General features: G+C 42.5%; 1 protein-coding gene across 2 annotated transcripts in view; it reads left to right on the top strand.

The window, feature by feature from the left end:
* The window catches only part of Map3k1 (mitogen-activated protein kinase kinase kinase 1), a 60,011-nt gene that overhangs the window by 36,065 nt on the left and 3,440 nt on the right, over window positions 1–20,506 (top strand). For both annotated transcript variants that reach the window (XM_055603402.1, XM_055603403.1), the window contains exons 3-19: window positions 862–1,062; window positions 4,123–4,323; window positions 4,999–5,115; window positions 5,464–5,612; window positions 9,058–9,179; window positions 9,934–10,015; window positions 10,249–10,429; window positions 11,168–11,416; window positions 12,045–12,166; window positions 13,058–13,149; window positions 13,372–13,561; window positions 13,831–15,100; window positions 15,425–15,577; window positions 16,349–16,511; window positions 18,113–18,244; window positions 19,024–19,166; window positions 19,801–19,932. In XM_055603402.1, the coding sequence (XP_055459377.1) occupies window positions 862–1,062; window positions 4,123–4,323; window positions 4,999–5,115; window positions 5,464–5,612; window positions 9,058–9,179; window positions 9,934–10,015; window positions 10,249–10,429; window positions 11,168–11,416; window positions 12,045–12,166; window positions 13,058–13,149; window positions 13,372–13,561; window positions 13,831–15,100; window positions 15,425–15,577; window positions 16,349–16,511; window positions 18,113–18,244; window positions 19,024–19,166; window positions 19,801–19,932 (3,699 nt within the window). The remainder of the gene's footprint in view (window positions 1–861; window positions 1,063–4,122; window positions 4,324–4,998; window positions 5,116–5,463; window positions 5,613–9,057; window positions 9,180–9,933; window positions 10,016–10,248; window positions 10,430–11,167; window positions 11,417–12,044; window positions 12,167–13,057; window positions 13,150–13,371; window positions 13,562–13,830; window positions 15,101–15,424; window positions 15,578–16,348; window positions 16,512–18,112; window positions 18,245–19,023; window positions 19,167–19,800; window positions 19,933–20,506) is intronic.

Here is a 20,506-nt window from a genome sequence, read left to right as displayed (position 1 = left end):
ATGCAAAAGGAGAAGACTGCAGCTGTCCTGAGGATGCAGTGTGTCCAGATTTGGTCTGAGAGGCCTATATTTAAACATGGCTGTAACAGCAGGAGCTTGTGTAAATTGCATGTTTCCAATTTAAGAAATTGGTCTTTATGCTTGAAGCTTCCCTGGCTTTTTCCAGCCCCGGAATCTTTCTTTTCTCCTTAATCCTGAGATTTGAACCTAGGACCTCATGCATGCTAAGCAGTCTGTACCATGGGGCAGTGACCCCGTCCCTTCCCTAGCTTCTTTAGCTACACCTTAAAAATATTGTAAAATAACAGTTTTTGTTTTTTCAGAACAGAGTTTCTCTGGGTAGCCCTGGCTGTCCTGGACTCCCTTTGTAGACCAGGCTGGTCTCAAATTCACAGAGCTCTGCCTGCCTCTGCCTCCCTGAGTGCTGGGATTACAGGAGTAGGCCACTGTGCCAGGCTTCATTGATACTATTTTTATGGTCTATATTTTTTCCAAATAAATACAAAGGAAAAGTTCAATTTTATTGAATAAATTCTTAAAGTGCTGATTTTTTTGTGTTCAATTCATAATTCTAGTTGATTCTACATATTAAATTAGCTAGAGAATAAGAACTAGTAGTTTTTCTAAAATTTTGTACAGTAACATTAATTAGTATTAACACAAAACAATAGTATTTGTATAAATAAAAATAGTCTCCCAACACTAATGGTGTAAAGTAATACTAAATAAAATGTGAACCTATTACTTGGTGTATTTGGGTTAATATTTTATACTAAAAAATTCATTTTCCACTCTGTGATGTTCAAGTGTACTTCTTGTGTATTTTTAAGTAATCAGAATACTGAACTGTTTTTGATTCAGGTGGTAAAACCAATCCCTATTAAAGGAGATGGATCTGAAGTGAGTAACTTGGCAGCTGAGCCTCAAGGAGAGGGCCAGGCAAGCTCGGCTTCACCAGCCTCCAAGGGCCGCCGCAGCCCGTCTCCTGGCAGCTCCCCATCAGGGCGCTCCGTGAAGCCGGAGTCTCCAGGAGTGCGACGGAAGCGAGTCTCCCCAGTGCCTGTAAGTTAAGATCCGATCCCAGTGTGTTCATTCCTGTCATTTTTCAACATTTCACAACACTGTGCCACATGGCCACAGTTTTCAAAGTGTAATCTGAAGGCTTGTGGAGGACCCGTGAGATGCTTTGTGGAATCTGTCAGGTGACAGCTGGTTTTGTACTGAGACCAATGTGTTGTCTGCCTCATTCAGTACACTGATAAAGGACCTGATGAAGTTGCTGGTGTTTTCACCCCAGTTACCACTAGACGTCAACGTTAGAATCGGGGTTTCCCCTCTATTAGCATACATTTGCTGTGTGAATAACCGGTTTTGTTCTGGCATTTCCTTATCTCCCCTCCCCCAGCATTGCTCTACCTTAGGGAATCTGTGCTCTTCCTTGCTACATATTGTCTATGAAGAAAAGAGCTACTTTGATTTAAGAATGCCTTTGTCGAAGAAATAGAAATTAGGTTTTTTGAATTTCAGCTTATTGAATATTTCTTCTGTGATGCCTGGTAAGATGAGACACTTGCAGAAAGCACTTCCGCCACACACTGAAGAGCGCCCCATCTTGAGGGAAAGCATCTGCGCAGTTGTTAGTGTTGCAGCGTGAACCAGTCATCCTGTTTTCATGGAAGGAAACTATTAATTGGAAGAATGGCCAACAAAGTATCATTGTTCGGTCATGTGTTTAGCAGACATTTTCCCTAAAGTGAACTAAATGAAACTGTCTCTTCAAAGAAAATATTTTTATCCACTGATAAGATTGAGGTTCCAAAGCAAAAATTAAAATTTTAGAAAACAGTTTCCACTATGCTTGACTGTTTTAAACTTTTCTGAGACTGATGATATGAAATATTTTTAACATTGCATAATTAAGTATATCAGTGTGACTTAGTAAACTAATATTTTCCGAATAATTAGTACATGTAGAAACAAACTTATCTGGATTTAATGTGCCAGTAAGAAAAAACAGACACTGCTCTCCCCAGCACCCAGGCTCGCCACTGCGTATACCTCCAGTGTTGGGACTTCATGGCCATCGCACATACCCAGTACACATACGTCCACGGCAGCAAACTCTTGCACACGTAAAATAAAAGTAAATAGATGTAAAAGAAAACAGAGACTGCTGTTGGAGCTTTGGGCTCATATTTGGGAGGGGCGTGACGCTCACATGTACTATCGTAGAAAATAGGCATAATTTTGTGGAAAGGCTTGCAAAATACCCCTTTCTTCTGGTAGCCAGGCTCTATACGTTTACTATAATCAGCACACACCACAGCAGACACACAAACAGAGCTTTCTGTGTTAAATGAGACGTCCAAGAGACGAGATAGCAAAGGACTGTAGAGTCTGCTGGTGGTGGAGATTGCATTAAATCGCTCCCGACGTTTGAAGCGTAAGTGAAGGAATGGCAGCAAGCACAAGGAAAACTTTAGGTTTCCTTCACTGTTGTTAAAGCAAATAAGTCTATCCAGAGTACAGTTTTTATTACTAACACTGTAATGACACTATAACTGTAACCGACTCGTACATTTGAGAGCTGAGGGCAGGAGCTGGGCCCTGCTCCAGATGGCCTCCACTCAAGCCAAGGCTGCTCCTCCACTGCTTCATTTGCAGAGCACAAACCTCCCAGGAGTCTGCCTCCTAGCGGGCCAGAAGCTGCTGGTGCACAGGCTCTTTTCAAGCCCCCATTTGAATCTCGATGATTTCGTGAGGCATCAAAGGGAAGGAGGACCCTGAACATATATAAACAGAACCTTACCTTCCCATGCCCTTCCCCCAAGCCACCTACTTCTACAGCACAATAAGGATGAGCTAGACAGCATTAGCATGAAGTTGTTTCCTATACTTGGAAATCAAACTGAGCTTTAATCAGTCACAGGTAGACAAACAGAGAGCATATTTGTTACATAACTAAGGTGTGCCTGTCACACACACCCCGATATGGCAAAGGCTCACTGTAGCCAGTCCAGCAGTTGCTTCACCTTGCTTTGTGTTCAGCCTATAAAGCTGGCTGAACGTTGCTGAATCAGCTCTCTGGAACTCCAGGTTTTGAGTGCTGCCCAATTCATGGCATCGTTCTTTGCTCAAGTAAATTGTTATCTACAGTCTTTCTGTTAACAACAGCCTCTTCATTAGCCTGAGGCAATCACTGGCCTATTTTGTCTATGTACTTGCCTTTTATGGTTAGTGTTTTATGGCAGCACCTTTGACTTTGATCGTGTCCCAGCATGCATCACTGCTCCATTTTCGGTTGTTGCATATTCTTTTGTGTGACTGTGTACCACATTCTGTTTATCAGATGGGCTGCTTCTTCCTTGGGGTATTCTGAATACGACATGCAGGCTTGTGTGTGGCTATGTTTTCATTTCTCTTGAGTGCATGCCTAGTGGTGGGATTCCTGGGTGGAAAGTTAACATTTTTCAGAAACTGTTAGACCATTGGCCACAGCAAGCTATACACTTTACAGACCACCAAAGGGTTTTGGTGCCATTTATTTCGTTTTGACTGTTCAGGACAGGCGTCTCTACCAACTATAATTCCTACTGGGTATTGTTGACAAGATGAAGTTCTGGGGGAATGAATAGCATGGTGAGTTTGTTACTCTGACCACGGAAGGTTCTGGACGGCCTCTGGTCGAGAGTTTTAAAGGACTCTTCCAGTGTGGCTGGGAGGAGTCCTTGGCAGTATTTGTGCCCCTCATGGAGAGCTAGAAGCCTGGAGATTGCACGCGTAGTGGACACTTAGCTAGAAATGACATTTTCCCTGCTAAGGCGGTCACTTTGTATGCCTTTAATTTTGGTACTTTAGAAGATCCAAGATTGTAAAACGACCATATGGTTGTCTCCCAGGCAAAGAATTATCATCACTTGTAGGAATGACTGAGATTCTGTAAGTCCTTCTGAAATGAGTGTGTCAGATAACAGCATTTTGCTCTTCATTATACTTCATACATGAAGCTTTTTTTTTCTGGGAATATAATCTGCCATTTGACTTTCTGGTATAACCTGTTTTTGAAATGTTAATTTCTTATCAAGAAGTGAGAACTTTACTTAATAAAACAACATTGTAAAGTTTCAGAGCGGCAGAATCACACCCCCACGGAGAGCGCCCTCACCAGACGGCTTCTCACCGTACAGCCCAGAGGAGACGAGCCGCCGAGTGAACAAAGTGATGCGGGCCAGGCTGTACCTCCTGCAGCAGATAGGACCCAACTCCTTCCTGATCGGAGGAGACAGTCCAGACAATAAATACCGGGTGTTCATCGGGCCACAGGTAGTACTTGACACTATTTTATGTTTTATCAGGCTATGGTACCATTTTAAGTCTGTTTTCTATTAAATCACTTTGCGTGCGTGCGTGCGTGCATGTGTGTTGTGGTTAGGAACTGAAGGCACAGACAGGTTCATGTCCCCTGTGAAAGTGTTCCTTCATCCCCAGACACAGAAGACTTCTTTTGGTCTCCTGTGTGGTGGTGTTTTGGTTTTGGTTTTATTTTTATTATGCAACAGGGCCTTACTGTGCCCTCTAGCTTGTTTCAGATTCACTTTGTAGCCTCGGCCTGCCTGCATTCACAGTAATCCTTCTGTGTCTCAGCTTTGCAAGTCCTAGAAGTACAGACATGAATGTGCCTGGCTCTCAGGTTTATGCGGCCTTACCTGACATGAGTTAATTCTGTTTAGTAAACTAAAGCGAGTCTAAGGTGCATCTAAGCCATGTATGATGTTTTTACTATAACTTAATACCTTGAATAAATTAAATCTGTTGACTACCTTCATTGAAATAGATTAATTCATGCACATATCTGCATCTTTACATATGAGAATAATGAAGAGTATTAATAGAAACTTTCATAAAATGGACTTAGAGATGCCAAAGCAGGATGGACATAGATGTTCTCGTGGGACTTCATAGCTCTACTAACCCATGGGTTTTCTTTCTGCTCTTCAGAACTGCAGCTGTGGGCGTGGAACGTTTTGTATTCACCTATTATTTGTTATGCTCCGAGTGTTTCAGCTAGAACCCTCGGATCCAATGTTATGGAGAAAAACTTTAAAGAATTTTGAGGTAATTTTTTTAAATATGCAACTGTAGTGTAAAATTGGCAACAGACTCGTATGGTGCATGTTGAAATTTTCTAGGAGCACAGAATTTAAATGGACAGTCCCCATGTTGGGCACTTGAAGCTATGTAAGAAATATCTGACACCTCTACAGGTTCTTTGGTGATTCGTTGAGCGATAAATAAACAGTAAATGCTGGCTTGCTGTAAAAATCGTTGTTCTTAATAAACTGCTTTTTTTTGTTTTAATTTCAGTTTTATACGAAATTTATGCAAATAAAGATGAATAGTTCACTTCTTCATATCCATAATCAGGGCACCGATGTCATTGATACTGTCTTTTTCCAATGTTAGGTTGAGAGTCTGTTCCAGAAATATCACAGTAGGCGTAGCTCAAGAATCAAAGCTCCGTCTCGGAACACCATCCAGAAGTTTGTCTCACGCATGTCAAATTCCCATACACTGTCATCATCTAGCACGTCTACATCGAGTTCAGAAAACAGGTTCGTACTTGTCTGGTGTTACATCGTAATTTAGGAATAACTTTTTTACTTACAAAATTGCTATACAATGGTATAATTATTGACTCTTGGCTTTTCATGTTCAAACCAAAGGTAAAGGGTTACTTGAAGGGTCACTATTGAGGGTCACTTGAAGACATTTTGCTCTACACACTGTAGCGCTAGAAATGACTTATTAGAAATTAACTTATTCTCCATTCTTGTGAGAAGCAGGTGGCCGCTGTAAGTTAACGAACAGCTGCTATGTCCGACATTACCTTAGCCATGCCCCTGATAGTGATTCTGTTTTTATGTGAGGTCGATTTTATCACTGTTCTACAGATAAGGAAGCTAAGGCACTGTGAAATAGAAGGAAACATCTTTAATTCTTTTATAAATAAATCATATACAAGACAAAGTAGTTTTCCAAATTCATTTTCAAATACCTGATTTTTATCTTGTATAACAATAGCTCTCCATTCGTAGCTGTTCTTAGAGAGTCATTATCTGGGAGAAGATAAGGATTTTCTTATTCAGCAGGCTGGTCAGTTGTAGCTAGGCCGTCACTCACGGTTACCACTGAAAGTCTGTAATGTTCCACAAACTCTCCAGTGCCCAGGAAAGACAACAAAGACAAGCTCTGAAGGATACAAAAAGCAGCCTCTAGCATTACATGGAGACTGTTACGTGCTCCGTCACATAAGTTTTCCTTCTATTCGGTGGGACTACCTGTCTCAGTGTCAAAATGAGGTGGTTCAGTTACTGCAGAAAGGAGACAGGCATCAGTGTTCCTGGGCGCCCTGGCTTGAGAAGCGCTGTCTATGTTAGGTCTCATCTTTATCTCTCACAGTCTCTTTACCTGTTGTAACCGCCTCAGGATTAACGAAGCACGTTTTTTCATCTGTGGGAAACACATATTTTTAAATGTTTTAAAGTTTGGAGTCAGTGGATGACTTTAGAATCCTAGAGTTTCGTGTTACTTGTGAAACTGAAGGTCTTCTGGATTACTTAGACATGGATGAAGCCAGAGCAGGTGTTGTACCTCATTGAAGTAACAGCACAACCAGACTTTGGGTACCTTGATTCCTATCCCAGGTTTCTTTCTGTTACCATTCGTCTCTTCTTAATAAATGGGGGGGTTGGGTTTTCTTTATCAGGTTTCCAAAGCCAAACTCACTTTCTGCTTTTTGTTGAGGAAAGAGAATAAATGTTTAAAGATAGATAGCTAAAGCTTAAATCAGAGGTTTCTAAGGTGAGCAAGTTACCTTCTTACTTTGAGTCGAATTTGAGGTTTCCAAGTGCATTGGTGTATCAGCAGTGCGAACACAAAAGTTTAGTTGTCATATTGCAATATATTGTATAAGTTTTGTTCCATGTAACCATTATTTTTATAGAAAAACTAAAATCAAAAGGAAACCTAAGCCAGGTGTGGTTGTGCATGCCTTTAATCCCAGCACTCGGGGAGGCAGAGGCAGGCAGATCTTTATGAGTTCAGGACAGCCACGCTACACAGAGAAACCCTGTCTCAAAAAAAAAAAAAAAAAGGAAAGAAAGAAAACCTAAAAGGGTGACATCTGGGTCTCTAGCTTTATATAAATTTCAAATGGTATTTCAAAAGAATAGAAAAAACATAGAGGCTGGAGACATGACCCAGCAGTTAAGAGCCCTGGCTGCCATTTCAGAAGACCCAGGGTCAGTTCCCAGGACCCACATGGTAGCTAGCAACCATCCATAATAACTGCAGTTCCAGGGGATCTCACACCCTCTTCTGGCCTCCACAGGCGCCAGGCATGTGACATGTAGATATACATACAAGGAAAACACTCATATATATGCAATAAAAATTCAATATAAAAAATTGAAGCAAATTGAAAATACACAAAATGCTACCAAAAACTGAAAGAGGAAAAATGATCCTAGATCTTCAGTATATAAATAAAATGCAAAAATAAAATGTTCACAAAATAAAATTTTAAAGAGGCCACAAAACATGTCAGTCTACCCAATAGCGTTTTGAAAAAAAAATGCTTAATAAAAAAAATACACCAGGTGGAGAGGAGAAAGGTGGGAGAAGGATGAATTAGAACAAAGTGTAATGGCATATATGTGTGGAGATGTCATAGTGAAATCCATTACCGTGTACTTTTCACATCAGTGTGGTGTGTGTGTTTATATATATACATATATATAAAGAAGAAGGAAAAAAAAAAAACCCAGCAGATTTTACTTATATAATTAAGGGAGCTTTTGTAATGAAACAGTTCTGTTCTTAAACGGAAACATTTTCATATCCTGCTCAAGAACATGCCCCAGTCAGAGCTGGTGCATTTGAGAAATGTTTTATGTGTGGCTGTTTCTTGGTGTCATGTAGGTGAAAATTTACAAAAAGCTTTCAGTAGCCAACAGCAGATGCATGATTAAAGTATACCCCCATTATAGCCCGACATGGTGCGTGCATGTAATCCAAGCGTTCTGGAGGCTGAGAGAGGAGGATGGAGAGTTTGAGGCCATTTGGGCTGAGTAGCATTTCCAGGCCAATTAGAGAAACGAAGTAGGACCCTATACCCACTGCCAGAAGTAACCGTGTTATAAAAATGTCATGTAACCATTAAAATTACACCTTTAAAGACTATTAAATGATATAGAAAATGTTGATAAGTGAAACCTTATTTGGGTTATATTGCTGTGTCTTATATGTACCAATTTTATATATGAAATTATTATAGGTATATAAATATTAGGGCAAATTTATAACTGTCAACAATATTATCTGTTATAACAGATGACTTGTTTTTCTTCAAATGTTTACGGGCCACTGGGTCAGTGTTAGAACTGTTCAGCCCTGCCCTTGCAGGCTTGATGATACGAAAAATGAATGGATGCGAACATTTCCCACGAAACTTTATTTACAGAAGTAGGCCACATACTGACTTGATCGCTTTGCAGTCTGCTCCTCACTGTTCTGTGTTCCTGTAACTTGGCTTCTGAAATATCAAAAAAGTAGACACAAAAATGTTTATAATGATTTCTTAAAACGTAAATTTAAGAATACATCCAGAGTGTCAATGGTAGGCAGATATATGTAGATAGATTTTACAGATATATCTGTATCAGTGGATATCTGTATCAGTTCAGTGGAACATTATTCCTCTGTGAATATGTCCATGGCTGGACATACTGTAATCCCAATCTGGGGCATCATTTCAGGGATACAAGTGTTCTTTCCTGGCTTGTAGTTCCTGCATTGAACACTCACAGGAAAGACAGCCTGACTCACGATCTGTGAGACCAGTTCTGTGCCCCTAAATTCCTGTGTGTTAATATAAGAGGTAACTACGTCACAGTTATCTCACGGTGCCATCAAACAGGAGTCTCTGGCTAATTCGTGCGTATTCCACAGGAGTCTTCTAGACGTTGGTACTTAGCGTTTTGCTCTCTTCCCTGGCAGCATCAAGGATGAAGAGGAGCAGATGTGTCCCATATGCTTGTTGGGCATGCTGGATGAGGAGAGCCTGACTGTGTGCGAAGATGGCTGCAGGAACAAGCTGCACCACCACTGCATGTCAATCTGTAAGTGGCGCTGCTCTCCCCGTGCTCAGCCCGGCTGTCCTCTGGCTCGTGGCTCTAGTTAGGATTACAGTCTGGCTCGTGGGGAGATGGGTGAGAGCAGAGGAGAGTCCTGCATGAGCTCCGTGTAAAGCTTTCAACAAGCTGGGACTTAAGATCTGTGTAGACTGAAAAGTGCAGTGTATATAGGGGTGCAGATGAAAGTGGAAGGAGCTCAGACTTAAAAAACTCCCAGCCCAGAAGCTTCGAGAGCGGAAAGGTTGGGAGACCTGGGCGGGCTTCCCAAAGGGTGAGTCTGAAAGGCTAACCACAGAATGGAGGGGCCAGAATAGAATGCTTTGAATGGTAAGCACAGCAATATTATCATGTATGATGAAGTAGCATTTGCATAGGTAGAAGCATCGGGATAATTTACTCTGCTGCATCGGCCAGCTTTAAGATTGATGCCCCATCAAACTGTTGGAGGCTCCTCTTAGAGCAGTCTTAAACTAATTGCAATGAATGTTCAGGACTTAGAAATACTTAATGTCAGCCAGGTGCAGTGGTATACTCCTTTAATCCCAGCACTCAGGAAGGCAGAGGCAGGCAGACCTCTGTGAGTTGTAGGCCAGCTTGGTCTACAAAGGGGGTCCAGGACAGCCAAGGCTACACAGAGAAACCCTGTCTCGAGGAAAAAAAGAGAGGGAAAGAGAGAGAGAGAGAGAGTTAATGTTAAGCATTTACATTTTGGTGGTGTTTTTTTCTTTATATTTTTCAGGGGCAGAAGAATGTAGAAGAAATAGAGAGCCTTTGATATGCCCCCTTTGTAGATCTAAGTGGAGATCCCATGACTTCTACAGGTAGTCCTTTTGAATTACTGATTTGTGTATGTTTAACAAAAAAATTAAAGCAATGTTCTCTAGCCTGTCATGGTGGAACACACCTATAATCTCAGCTCTTAGGGGGCTGAGGCAAGAGGATCATGAGTTCAAGGCTAGCCTGAGCTACAGTGAAGCCTTGTCTCAAAAGAAAAATGTACAGTGTGACGTACCTGTTAATGTTTTGCAGCAAGTTTTGTTATTTTTCATTTTAGCCACGAGTTGTCAAGCCCGGTGGACTCCCCTGCCTCCCTGCGAGCTGGGCCGCAGCCAGCCTCACCACAGCCCATGGCTGGATCACAACGAAGGAACCAAGAGAGCAACTTTAACCTTACTCATTACGGAGCTCAGCAGATCCCTCCCGCTTACAAGGATTTAGCTGACCCGTGGATTCAGGTAAGGAGGGTCACTTGTTTGTTTGTTTTTGTTATTTTTCTTGTTGCTGTGACCAGAATACCTGGCAGGAAGTAACCACAGAGGGAATGATTTGTTTCAACCTAAAGTTCAAGGTGTTCTGCCAACTTGGCGGGGCAAGCATGGCAGCGGGATCAAGAGTGGCTGGTCACGCTGCAGCCACAGGCAGGAAGCAAAAGAAGATGAGCGACTGACCAGCTCATCTCTCCCCCTCACTCAGCCCGGGGGCTGGTGCTGAGCACTTAGGGTGGGTCCTCAGTTAGCATGACATAGAAAGTCCTTAATAGACATGGCAGTCAGAGGAGCTCCGCTGAGAGCTCAGCCAGTCACTGCCTGCCTTCTAAGCAGGGGATCTAAGTCGCTGTCCTGGGGAACGTTGGGTGTGCCAGTGTGCATGCAGTCCCTGCTGTGGACAGGTAGACGCATGGGGCTCAGTGGCCAGCTGGCCTAGCCTAAGAGAAGAACCCCCATCTCAAAAACAAAGTAGACAGCATCTGGGAACACACCTGAGGTTGACCCTTTCCCTCCACACATACACCCATGCACCCATGCACCTATACAACAATATGCATATATCAGAGTAACTTTTAATTAGGAAAAAGTTGACCATTGCAGTTATCTATCAGGTATCGTTAAGACTTGAGAAGTGGTCAGTGTTTCTTTAATCATCAGACAGTATTCTTACTATCCCCTGGGTTCATTTATTTTTCATCCATACAGGTGTTTGGAATGGAACTCGTTGGCTGCTTATTTTCTAGAAACTGGAATGTAAGAGAGATGGCCCTTAGGCGTCTTTCCCACGATGTTAGTGGGGCCCTGCTGTTGGCCAATGGGGAGAGCACTGGAAATGCTGGAGCCTCCAGCGGGTCTTCCCAGACCAGCATCTCGGGGGATGTGGTGGAGGCGTGCTGCAGCGTCTTAGCCATAGTCTGTGCTGACCCTGTGTACAAAGTCTACGTTGCTGCTTTGGTAAGTGCTTAACCATGTCTTCGGAGTTTGCTTTCCTTTATCCTTCATAGGGATCAGTTTTAGGAAACAATAAATCTTCTTTACGGCACATTAACTTCAGAAAATCCTTTTTTTTTTTTAATCCTGTAGTTCTAAGAAGTCACAATATTCCCATTTTATCTGTCCATATAATTTTACTAGTTTTAATGTGATTTCTTACGCACTGTTTACTTTTCTACTGTATAGTAGTAATGTCTTACCGTACATACATTTTCTTGAATGAATACATCACATATGACCATGTTAAAACTTCTTGATGGCTTGTATGGTGATGCCATGCCATAAACCCAGCACTGGGAAGGAGAAAGATAGAGGATCAAGACTTGAGTTGCTCTTCAGCCATATAGGGAGTCCAAGGCTAGTCTGGGTAATGTGAGATCCTACCTCAAGGAAAAAAAAAAAAAAAAAAACAACCAGTCAACAATAAAATTTCCTTTGAAGGTTTTTGTTTTGGTTGGTTGTTTGGTTAGTTATCACATATTTCTCTTCTCAGATTACCTCAGCTTAGGACATTTTCTCTGATGTGTTTTGAATGTACTCAGACTTACCTTCAATTTTCTGGGTTTTGTTTTTGTTTTCTTCTTCCCAGAAAACACTGAGAGCCATGCTGGTATATACTCCTTGCCACAGTTTGGCAGAAAGAATCAAACTTCAGAGACTTTTGCGGCCAGTTGTAGACACCATACTAGTCAAGTGTGCTGACGCCAACAGGTAAGGCCTCATGGTAAAATGCCTGGCACCGTACCTCACACTTAGCATCTGATACAGTGTGTTAATGAGGCTTTAAATATTGCTTTGAAACGTGAGATCTGAAATTAAAACATGGATCTGATCTGAAAGTCTGTAAGAGCTAGGGAAAGACACCCAAAGGGCAAGTAAAAGCCAGGCTGACAGACTGCATGGACCTGCTTGTCTAATGTGCGTGATTGTAGCATTCTTAACCTCTGAAGTCCCACGACCAGAACACCAACTGGCATATAGAACCACAAGGAGTAACCTTACCTCATTGTACTTGCCTCTGCCTCATATGGATCGGAAAAGAATCCCATTCCATCATTTTTAAATGAACAGAATTTTACTGTAACTATGAGAGATTTTAGCAGGCTTTTAAGTTTCCTGTCTTCCCCCAAAAGTCTTCAAAACTGACAGAAATGGAGAGTGGTGAGAGAAGTGAGTGTAGGCCATGGCTCTTAGGTGCATGGACAGAAAAGCTCACTTTCACTTAATAAGGCACAGCAGGCACTGCTAGGCAGTTACCTTCTCCATCCCAGCAATTCTTGATGGGCAGAGTGCTCACACTTCTTGTTTTGCCTCTGCTGCTGCTCTCTTCAGAATGCTCCCACTCGTGTTCCTCCTTCCAAGTCATAAGCTAGTTTTGTACAGAGCCTGTAAATGCACAGGGCAAATCTTGTTTCTCAGTATGAGGATAGGTTTAGATGGCATGTCCTGTGTAGCCCGGAACTCTGGGTTGTGTGTGCTGGGTAGTTGCTTGAACAACTGGAAACATAAGAAATACCGTAGAGGGACCTGATGACACTTGGAGCTCTTCGGTGAGTGGCCGACTCGATATCCCAAATTAAGGCTGCTTTCATTTCTTTGTAGCCGCACGAGTCAGCTGTCCATTTCAACACTGTTGGAGCTCTGCAAGGGCCAAGCGGGAGAGCTGGCAGTCGGTAGAGAAATACTTAAAGCTGGTAATGACTTCCAATTTAAGATTAATGTACTGTTTTCCTTGACCCAATATTTGTCACTTTAGATATGTTATAAAATATTGAAGTAGTCCTATTGATTTACGCAGCTGTGTTAACAATAGGGGTTAATCTAAGAGAAGTCTGTTACCACCCAGAACATTTTTATAAACATCATTTAACCAAGTTTTGTTTTAGAGTTTTACCACGCTCTTTTTACTCCTGTAGGATCCATTGGTGTCGGTGGCGTTGACTTTGTCTTAAGTTGTATTCTTGGAAATCAAGCTGAATCAAACAACTGGCAAGAACTGCTGGGCCGCCTCTGTCTTATAGATAGATTGCTGTTGGAATTTCCTGCTGAATTTTATCCTCATATTGTCAGTACTGACGTCTCACAAGCTGAGCCTGTTGAAGTCAGGTAATTTTTTTTTTTTTTTTTTTTTTTTTTTTTTCGGGAATCAGAAGCTGCTTCTTCCTCCTTGCTCAGGTGGTATCCTAACACCTTAGTATTTGATTATCATAAACACCTGGAGGGTGGGCTACTCAGTTAAACATCTCTAAGTTCTTCATGCCAAAATGGGTTTTGTGTACAAAGGCAGGCTATAAGTTGCCCTTTTTGAAATGTGCCTATTTTCTCAGTACTTTGAACTTGTCTAGTAATTGAAGGTGTTTTGTTTTTTCTTTCAGGTATAAGAAGCTGCTGTCCCTCTTAACCTTCGCTTTGCAATCCATTGATAATTCCCACTCCATGGTTGGCAAACTCTCTCGAAGGATCTATTTGAGTTCTGCGAGAATGGTGACCGCGGTGCCCACTGTGTTTTCTAAGCTGGTAGCAATGCTGAACGCTTCTGGTTCCACTCACTTCACCAGGATGCGCCGGCGTTTGATGGCGATTGCAGATGAGGTAGAAATCGCTGAGGTCATCCAGCTGGGTGTGGAAGGCACTTTGGATGGCCAACAGGACAGCTTCTTGCAGACATTGGCCCTTACAAGCTATCCAGAGAGCAGTTCCCTTGAGCACACAGTCCATTTAGAGAAAACTGGAAAAGGATTACGTGCTATGAGACTGAGTGCCAGTTCAGAGGACATTTCTGACAGACTGGCCGGCATTTCTGTAGGACTTCCTAGTTCAACAACAACAGAACAACCAAAGCCAATGGTTCAAACAAAAGGCAGACCCCATAGTCAGTGTTTGAACGCCTCTCCTTTGTCTCATTCCCAGTTAATGTTCCCAGCGGTGTCCACCCCTGGTTCATCAGCCCCATCTGCCCCAGCTGGCTCTGTAACAGACGTTTCTAAGCACAGACCTCAGGCATTTGTTCCCTGCAAAGTACCTTCTGCATCTCCCCAAACACAGCGCAAGTTCTCTCTGCAACTCCAGAGGAACTGCTCAGAAAACAGAGACTCAGATAAACTCTCCCCCGTCTTCACTCAGTCGAGACCCCCACCCTCCAGCACCATACACAGGCCAAAGCCATCTCGACCCATCCCGGGGAGTACAAGCAAACTGGGGGATACCTCAAAAAACAGCATGACTCTTGACCTGAACAGTGCTTCCAAGTGCGAGGACAGCTTTGGCAGTAGCAGCAGTAGTGGGAACGCCGTTATACCCAGCGACGAGACAGTGTTCACCCCAGTGGAGGATAAGTGCAGATTAGACGTCAACACTGAGCTGAACTCCAGTATCGAGGACCTCCTTGAAGCATCCATGCCTTCAAGTGACACAACAGTCACTTTCAAGTCCGAAGTTGCTGTCCTCTCTCCTGAAAAGGCTGAAAATGATGATACCTACAAAGATGACGTCACTCATAATCAGAAGTGCAAAGAAAAGATGGAAGCTGAAGAAGAAGAAGCTTTAGCAATTGCCATGGCAATGTCAGCATCTCAGGATGCCCTCCCCATAGTTCCTCAGCTACAGGTTGACAACGGAGAAGATATTATCATCATCCAGCAGGATGTGAGTATAGAGTCTTGACGCTCTCACAGTTTCCTTAGAACGTGTTAAAATCTACTAGAAACGATGCTTTCGGGATGAGCTGACTGTGAGCATTTCCCATGTGTAAGTATGTGATAATTTTTAGTCATTGCAATAGCAGTACTCAGCCTATTTCAAAGACACTTCAGCTGGTTCTGAGCTGACTGTCACTAACACACTTGATACTCGTTGTTAACAGCCAGAGGTCAAATTCATGGGTGACTTGGGAATTACTTTTTTCACAGATTAATTTTACAGAATCTTGCTCTTTGAACACTGAAATAATTGTTTTCATTTAATATGCAGACACCAGAAACTCTACCAGGACATACCAAAGCGAAACAACCTTACAGAGAAGACACCGAATGGCTGAAAGGTCAGCAGATAGGCCTTGGAGCATTTTCTTCTTGTTACCAAGCACAAGATGTGGGGACTGGAACTTTAATGGCTGTTAAACAGGTTAGTATCAGGAGCACAGGGTGAAATTGTCCAAATTATGAAATGATGCGCGCACACTATGAATACGCAGGACTCAATGCCGGTGTCTTAGTGTGCTTCAGTGTTAGAGTTGTTTCTTTGGTTTGGTTCTGGAGACAGGGTTTCACTGTGTAGCCCAGGCTTCCCTGAAGCTGGGGACCTTCTTGCCTCCACTTCCCTAGTGTTAGGAATACAGGATTGTGCCACCATACCTGACAGTTTTGAAAAGCTTTAGACTCAAAGTGGATGTTCCCAAAAGTGGCACAAACATGAATTCTGATTTTAAAAGTTGAAGCTAGTCTTTGTAAGATGCAGTGTGAAGATGCTCAGATGGTTTGTTGTCCCTGCCCCCTTCCACCTGTGCCAGCTGATGGCTTCTAGAACTCTATATCACCAGCATACTTACCAGGATGCAAAAATAATGACTTCTCATTTAAAGTCATAGTGCTTTTTCCTCATTTGCTTTTCTCATTTTTACTGTTCTACACTGTTGCAGTCTTGGCTACAGCGCCTTCCTCTTTCGTCATTTTTCTGGTCTTCTACAGTTTATTCTGCTATATTCTCATTGTGTAGAATTTCCTGGCTTAGGTTTCCCAGTCAACTTGTTGCTTTTGCAAGCATACTGCATCCATGAGGGTAAATGCCATTTGCTGTCGATGTGTAAGATAGTTTGGATTTGGCCACGTTAGATCAGATTGTTTCGAAAACTTGGAACATCAAGTTAACATCTTGTTAATGTGTTGATTGAAACAGGTGACATACGTCAGAAACACATCTTCTGAGCAGGAGGAGGTGGTGGAAGCATTAAGGGAAGAGATCAGAATGATGAGCCACCTGAACCATCCAAACATCATCAGGATGCTGGGTGCCACGTGTGAGAAGAGCAATTACAACCTCTTCATTGAATGGATGGCGGGTATGTTCACTTTATAAAGCAGGAATGAACACGCAAACTCAACTTTCTTCTACTAAAGCACAATTCACCGAATACTTCATTTATAAGTAAATACTTTTAGGTCTCTAAAAATGAGCCACTTTTAATATGCAGGTATACACAAAAATATTTTGTGTATACTTTAAATATAGTAAACATTAACATTTTCCATCTTGCTGTCTTGTTTTGTTGTACTTGGAATTGAGCCCAGAGCCTTGTACATGCCCTGCAAGTACTCTACCCCTGGGATGTATTCCCTGCCCAGAAGCCTTTCTTAACAGTGACTTTGTGGCTTTGATGTATAAGAATCTGTGTTTTCAAACCTGGCCTGCATAAATTCCATATTTTTCTGGAGGTTCATCACTAGTTGTATAGATTTAAGAAATGTTTCTAACAATATAAAAATAACATTATCGAGCAGGGCTTGTACCTGCAGTCAGAGCCCTCACAAGGCTGAGGCAGAAGGATGGTCAGTCCAAACTGAGCCTGTGTCATAATAGGTGAGAATCTGTCTCAGACAAACAGAACTAAATAAATTAATGTATAATTTTAAAACTTTACTGCAGATACAATAGCACTGAGGCACAAAGTTAAACCTCTTGAACTGAATTCATTTCTATAATAATATAACAATGACTCAAGATGTGATGGCTAGGTTATTTAGCCAATTCTTTATGTTCTTGTGTGATTCAAGAGTGCATTTCTAGGGGCTACAGAGATGGCACAGAGGTTAAGAGCACTGGCTGCTCTTCCAGAGGACCTGAGTTCAATTCCCAGCACCCATATGGTGGCTTACAACTATCTACAATGAGATCTGGTGCCCTCTTCTAGCGTGCAGGTGTACATGCAGGCAGAATACTGTATACGTAATAAATAAATCTTTTTTTTTTTTTTTTTTTAAGTACATTTCTAGTTCATGTTTGCCTATGCTTACTAGTGTGGATGTGTGCCCATGTGCATGCAGATGTCTGAGGTCCGCGTGCTGTTACAGTCGCCTCCAGCACACACCACCATGCCTAGGTTTTTGTGTATGCTTGGCGGGCTCTCCACCTACTGAGCTGTCTCCCCAGTGACACCCAGTAGTAGTTGTTAAGTCCCTCCCCTGCTGTTTCTCAGGAGGACATACTGAATGTTGATATGTTGGCTCTAAGTATTTATAAGCGAGCTTCATTAAGTTTGTGACTTGCCCCATCAGAATAGTACATGGTATTTGACGCCTCACTGCCTTCTTGCTCCCCCTGCTCTCTTCACCTTCTGCTAAATAACACGTCAGTGCTGTGTTTACTTCATTCTGTAACCATTTATGCACTTGGGTTGAAAGAAGAAGGGAGTGGAATCTGCATTGCAGAAACAGTTCAGTCTGAAATTTACAACTTTTACTGTTTTCTGAAATAAGCTAAGCTGGTTTCATGAGGGTTCTGCAGAAAATGTTTCCTAATTTACAGTTTTGAGATGATATAGGAAATCAGTTTTCCTTCTGACATGTTTAACATTTCATGTGAGCTCATATTGTAAGCTTAAGAAACTAGAGTGTGATAAACAAGTATAGCTCTGACCAGGTTCACAATTCTGTTGTCTTTCAGGAGGATCTGTGGCTCATCTCTTAAGTAAATATGGAGCGTTCAAGGAGTCTGTTGTCATTAACTATACTGAGCAGTTGCTTCGTGGCCTTTCATATCTCCATGAGAACCAGATCATTCATAGAGACGTCAAAGGCAAGAATCCCAATTATTTTCTATGGACAGTAAGAAAACAAATGTCATTTTTAAACTTGACCTTTGCAGGTTTCTAACACAAGCTTTTAAATTTGGGGTTAAATAATCCTATGATCATTAGAGCTAAAAGGACCTGTAAGAGTTGCTCAGTCTGTCTTTCTCATTAAGTAGAACAGTGTGTACAATACAAGAAAGGAAGTATAGAACTGAGGTCTCCTGACCCCCACTGTGGCTTTACAATGTATACGTAAGAAAATCCATAAGATCTTATAGTTTCAATTATATTTATTAAAGGCAACTTGGATTTTCTGTTGTGAATCTCTTGGGGAGTTGACAATGTGTTTAAGTGCTGTTGTCATATTAAATTTTATTAAACTCTAATTATGAAATCAGCATATAGTTTGAATTGGCCTATCTTAGTATGTATCAGCAAGACTTGGTCTTAAAATGTAAATTGTACCAAAATTTGAATTGTAGATAGATTTTGCTGAAATCATCATTTTCAGGGTTTTCAATCCTTGTTTTAAAGGGTCTTTGAACGTACTCCTTTATCTACACAGACCTTATGCCTTTGCTCTTCAGAATTTCCTTCTGAAGCTTTAGGTTAGACCCACACTAGAGAACCCGAGTGTGCCTTCAGCAGATATGGCCCAGAGGAAGACGAGAACAGCTTTCTCTGAGGCTGTGGCTGTACCCACATTGTCTTCGTTCATTAGCAGGACCTCATGGGGCTCTCAATGTGTCCGTACTTGATTTTAAAAGACTGTCTCTGTTGACAGGTGCCAATCTGCTCATTGACAGCACAGGTCAGAGGCTGCGAATTGCAGATTTTGGAGCTGCTGCAAGGTTGGCATCCAAAGGAACCGGTGCAGGAGAGTTCCAGGGACAGTTACTGGGGACAATTGCATTCATGGCGCCTGAGGTGGGTAAGAAGACAGCGCTGTGCTAGGCTTTTTCCCAGTAAGATCCAGTACGCACCGGGTTATTGGAAGCGCCTGACCCTGTAAGCTAGTTCTTAGTAGCACCCTGCATTTCAATCCCGACACTCAGCCTTCCCATTTTTGTCTTAACAAAATTATAAAAGACAAGTTTTCATAGGTTTGCTTAAAGGCTGCCTCAACCCAGTTAACACACATTCAACACGTAATTGTGGGGTTAGTTTGTAGTAGTTGTTTTGTAGTAAAACAAGTGTATGTGGTAGAAATATGCAAAAGTTACCTTTCCCTGGGAGGTAAACCGCAGAGCAGGCCCTGTCTGTCAACATCTTAACAAGGTCCACGGTTCTGAATGTGGCCTGTCCTGAGCCCGGAGCTCTTCGTGCTCAGTGCAATGACAGTTTGTTTGCTTGCCCCATTATCTAGAGGAGGGGCCTGCTTTGGAATCCTGTGGTGTTTTTCTTTGTGCCACATGGACGTTGAGCTTGTTGATGACATTTCAAGTGGTCCATGTAATTGCTGGACTGTTACATGGGCTGTCCACGTAATTTGTACCGCTGTTTGCTCTGATCACATCTCTCTGTTAAGTCACATTTCCCAATTCACTCTGCTTTGTTTTAGGTACTGAGAGGTCAGCAGTATGGTAGGAGCTGTGACGTGTGGAGTGTTGGCTGCGCTATTATAGAAATGGCTTGTGCAAAGCCACCTTGGAATGCAGAAAAACACTCTAATCATCTTGCATTGATATTTAAGGTGATTATGATATGACAAATACATTTTCAAACTGACAGAATCCAGTCCTTATGGGTCGCCCCTCAAGCTCTGTTTTGTTTGTTCTCTGTTGTGTGTGAGAGTGTTTTGCCTGTTTGGGGTGACGTACGTCTGTGCACCATATGCGTGTCAGGTGCCCACAGAGGCGAGAAGAGGGGGTCGGATCCCCCGGACCGGAGTGATGGCCTCTATCTGCCAATTTTAAAAAGAGACTTGTTAACGTATTTTTGTAGATGGAGTGTGTGTGCACGGTTGTGTGTGAGGGTGTGTGTGTGCCAGGGCTGGTGGCAGTATAACAGCCCGAAGCATTGGTCCTCACTCTCCGTCTCGTTTGCGGAGGGGCCCTTCTGTCGGCCGCTGCACTGCATGCTCCAGGACCATGAGTGTTTACCCCAGGGGGTTCTCCTGCCTCCCACCCCACTGTAGGACTGTAAGCTTACAGGCATGCATGTTCACACCTGGCTTTTCACATGGGATCTGGGGATCCAAACTCAGGCCGATCTTCAGGCTCACATGCCGGACGTTCACCTCCTGAACCTGCTTCCTAGTCTACTCC

Source organism: Psammomys obesus, unplaced genomic scaffold (genome assembly GCF_907164565.1).
Source record: "Psammomys obesus unplaced genomic scaffold, mPsaObe1.curated_primary_1811, whole genome shotgun sequence".
In the NCBI taxonomy this organism is placed as follows: domain Eukaryota; kingdom Metazoa; phylum Chordata; class Mammalia; order Rodentia; family Muridae; genus Psammomys; species Psammomys obesus.
This window is presented reverse-complemented; position numbering and strand designations above follow the sequence as displayed.